At 46.2% G+C, this 4535-nt stretch overlaps 1 protein-coding gene across 1 annotated transcript; it reads left to right on the forward strand.

Moving 5' to 3' along the window:
• The first annotated feature begins 2174 nt into the window (after positions 1–2174).
• Positions 2175–3980, forward strand: LOC124240791 (elongation factor 2-like). Its single transcript, XM_046663895.1, is given in 3 exon segments — positions 2175–2209; positions 3147–3643; positions 3646–3980. Coding segments are annotated over 3 exon segments (867 nt in total).
• The last annotated feature ends 555 nt before the right edge of the window (positions 3981–4535 follow it).

Below are 4535 nucleotides of genomic sequence, written 5' to 3' on the forward strand. Positions count from 1 at the left end.
CATCTCTCAACAAGGCCAGGCACCAGCTGAGACACCAGAGGGCAATGCCTTGAGACTAAGGAGAATGATCCAGAGCAAGGCTTCCTCTAGACCTACCCTAACAACGCCTATAACCAAGCCCTGGCAAGATCCTCAGAGGAGACAGAGTTTAGAAGTTGAGTCCTGACCCTGCAACCATAAAACTTCTAGAAGAAAATATAAGCTCCTTGACATCAGTCTTCATGATGATTTTTTGGATCTAACTCTAAAAGCAAACGTAATAAAAGCAAAAATAAACAAATGGGACTACATCAAACTAAAAAGCTTCTGTACAGCAAAGGAAAGCATTAACAAAATGAAAAGGCAACCTACTGAATGGGAGAAAATATTTGCAAATCACATATTTGATGAGGGGTTAACATTGAAAATATATGAAAAAACTCATATAACACAATGGCAAAACCCAAACAATCCAATTAGAAAATGGGCAGGGGATATGAATAGACAATTTTCCAAAGGAGACACACAGATGGCCAACAGGTACATGAAAAGAGCTCAACATCACTAATCATCAGGGAAAAGCACATCAAAACCACAATGAGATATCATCTCACACCTGTTAGAATGGTTATTATCAAACAGACAAAAAATAACAAGTGTTGGTAAGGATGTGGAGAAAAGGCAACCCTGTGCACTGTGAAGGTAAATCAGTGCAGCCACTATGGAAAACGGTATGGAGGTTCCTTAAAAAATTAAAAATAGAACTACCATACGATCTAGCAATTCCACTTCTGGGTATTTATCTGAAGAAAATGAAAACACTAATTTGAAAAGATGTTGCACCCTCATGTTCACTGCGGCATTATTTACAATAGCCAAGAAATGGAAACAGCCTAAGTGTCCATTGATAGATGAATGGATAAAGAAGATGTGGTCTATATATATAATAGGATATTAGCCATAAAAAGGTATAGAATCTTGCCATTTGTGACAACATGGACAGACTTTGAGGGCATTTTATGCCAAGTGAAATAAGTCAGACAGAGGAAGACAAATACCATATGATCTCACCTATATGTGGAATCTAAAAAACAAAACAAATAAATAAATGGAACAAAACAAAAAACCAAGCTCATAGCTACAGAGAACAGATTAGTGGCTGCCAGAGGGGAAGGGAGTGGGAGGGTGGGTGAAATGGGTGAAAGGAGTCAAAAGATATAAACTTCCAGTTACAAAATAAGTCATGGGTATGTAATGCACAGCATCGTGGCTATAGTTAATAATACTGTATTATATATTTGAAAGTTGTTAAGAGAATAAATCTTAAAAGTCCTCATCACAAAAAAAAAATTTTTATCTATGTATGATGGATGGTAACTAGACTTATTGTGGCGATCATTTCATGATGTATACAAATATCAAATCATATATATCATTATACAATGATACATAATATATATCATTAATATTAATTAATATAATAATATATATCAAACTAATATAATGTTATACGTCAATTATTCCTTAATAAAAAATAAATTTGAAAAAAAAGTTGAGAGGCCAGCCCCAGTAAGCCTAGTGATTAAGTTTGGTGCACTCTACTTCAGTGGCCCAGGTTTGGTTCCTGGGCACAGATCTATACAATTTGTCTATCAGTGGCCAACCTGTGATGGCAGCTCACATACAAAACAGAGGAAGACTGGCAATAGATGTCAGCTCAGTGCAAACCTTCCTCAGCAAAAAGAGGAAGATTGGCAACGGATGTTAGCTCAGAGTGAACCTTCTTTGGCAAAAAAAAGAAGCTGAGTCCTACCAAGTTAAAGGGGCTTGGGAAACACCCTGGGCTTGCCACAGATCTTCTCTAACAAAGCATAAGGATGACAACAAATGAAAAACTCACTGGAAGGACTTAAAAGCAGACTAGAAATGGCAGAAGAATCAGTGACTCTGGACATAGATCAACAAAAATTGTCTTAAGATCAAAGAGAAAAAGAATAAGAGATTTACAAGAAGTTAAAGAGCCTCCAGGACCTGTGGGACAATATGAAATTATCTAACATATGTGTAATTGGAGTCCCAGAAGAAACAGAGAGTGAGACTAAGACAAGAAAAGTATGTGATAAATTAATAGCCAAAAATGTCCCAAGTGTCATCAGGGAGCTTTGGAGTTAAGAGTTGCACCTAGAATATAAGAGATGCCCCAGAGCACACATTTGGATTTTTCAAGAAGGTAACAGGTGGTAGAAAAGGGAGTGTGGTGGGGGTAGCATCAGTTGTTGATGAAAAAAGGACTTGTATATACAAAATCAAAGAAACAGCACTTAAGCCAACTGAGATGCCAAACCTTTAGTCAGACTAAATTTTGACAGAATGATGCAACAGCTACTGAGGACCTACCCTGGGCTGGATCTTTTATATACATTCACTCAATCGTTATGAAAATCCTGTGACATAGCTATTATTTATTATCCCCCATTTTCCAGAAGACATCACTGAGGCAAGGAGAGGTTCAGTAGCTTGTCCAAAGCTGCACATCTAATAAGGGGTGGAGTTGAGATTCAAACCCACTACTGATTCCAAAATCTGTTCTCCTAACAACTATGCCATCCTGCTTCCCTCTAGGTTGCTCACTGGCCAGGTCTCTTCCCCTTCAAGGAAGCCCCAGATTCCCCTCATATACAAAGACTGGGCGGAATGGCCCATAGCCCAGAACTCATGGCTGTGGGAGACCAGGACTTACCTTGTCTGGGAGATCTCACAGTGCACAAGGCCACTTCAGGACTTCCAAAGGCTGCTGAAACTCAAATAACCCATGTCTATGAAATACAGGCCTTTAGAGTCTGCATTTCCAAAGGCTACCTGGATCTTTAACTAATTAAAAATTTAGAGTTCAAGACAAGGATCTAAATCAAAAACAACCAGCTGAATATACTTCTTAGTCCTGAACACTAGCTGTATGCTGACTTCCACTCAGGACAACCACATCATGTGAAACCAGAAAAACACAGCATTAAAACGCCTGCATTTGAGGACAGTACACAAACTGCACTGATGCCCAAGTGCTGTGGATAAGCAGATGCCCAAGAGTGAACAAAGGTTCAAATCAATTCAACAAGAATTTGTTAGCATCTACTATACTTCAGGCACTACTCTGTTTATCCTACCAGGATACACATAAATAATGCTGGTCATCAAGAATCTGTCTGGCATTACATAGAACCTACCGAGGACGTGCTTTGCAGGAACTTCGTGGGCCTGTTGGGCGTGGGCCAGTTCCTGGTGAAGACCAGCACCATTGCCACCTTTTGGCATGCCCACAACGCGCGGGGGATGACGTTCAGCGTGAACCTCGTCATCATGGTCACCGTGGAGGCCAAAAACCCAGCCGACCTGCCCAAGCTGGTGGAGGGGCTGAAGCGGCTGGCCACACTGGACCTCATGGTGCAGAGCATCACTGAGGAGCTCAGGGAGCACATCATCGTGGGGGCCGGTGAGCTGCACCTGGAGATTTGCCTGAAGGACCTAGGGGAGGACTACGCCTGCATTCCCTTTGAGAAATTCCACCCAGTCGCCTTGTACCACGAGACCGTCAGCGAGGTGTCGAAAGTGCTATGCTCGTCCTATTCCCCCAACAAGCACAAGCAGCTCTACAGGAAGGCACAGCCTTCCCCGAAGGCCTGGCGGAGGACACTGACCAGGGCGAGGTCTCTGCCCACCAGGGCCTCAAGCAAGGGGCCTGCTTCCCGGCCGAGAAGTACGAGCGGGACATGCCCGAAGCCCCCAAGATCTGGTGCTTTGGGCCCTCTAGTGCCGGCCCCAACATCCTCAACCACGTCACCACGGGCACGCAGTACCTCAAGGAATCACCTACAGCGCGGCGGCCGAGGTGGCGCTGTGCGAGAACGCGCGGGGCGTGCGCTTCACGTCCACTTCGGGTCGTGGCACGCAGACGCCATGCAGAGCCTCCACACTACAGGCCGTGCCCCGACGCCAGGGGCTGACCGCGGCCCGGCTCCTGCAGCCCACGCCTTTGTGGAGAGCAAGCGTCCTCAACAAGAGCTGGGGGCATCTCTGGTGTCCTGAACAGGGAGCAGGGCCCCGTCTTGGAGGAGTGCCAGGTGGCCGGCACCCCCATGTGTGTCGGGAAGGCCTACTTGCCCGCCCATCAACGGGTCCTTTGGCTTCACTGCTGACCTCTGGTCTCACACGGGCGGCCAGGCCTTCCCCAGGGCGTGTCTGACCCCCGGCGCACTCCGTCCGCAGACCCCTTCGACGACCCAGCCGCCCCTGCCAGGTCCCAACAGAGACATGCAAGTACAGAGGGCTGAAGGAAGGCATCCCAGCCCTGGACAACTTCGGGGACAGACTGTAGGCGGCTCTCCCCGCAGCCCCGGCCCCCCCAGGCGGACTCGGGACAATGGGCCACACAAGAGGCCCTCGTGTTCGCCCCAGGACGCCTCGCGAGACTAAGCAGACACACGGCTGCTCCGTCTGACGGGTTTCTGGGGCCCATTCCGTGAGTCGCTCGGCGTGAAGACTTGGTGCCATTTCTTTGG

The sequence above is a fragment of the Equus quagga genome, chromosome 6 (assembly GCF_021613505.1).
Source record: "Equus quagga isolate Etosha38 chromosome 6, UCLA_HA_Equagga_1.0, whole genome shotgun sequence".
Taxonomy (NCBI): Eukaryota; Metazoa; Chordata; class Mammalia; order Perissodactyla; family Equidae; genus Equus; species Equus quagga.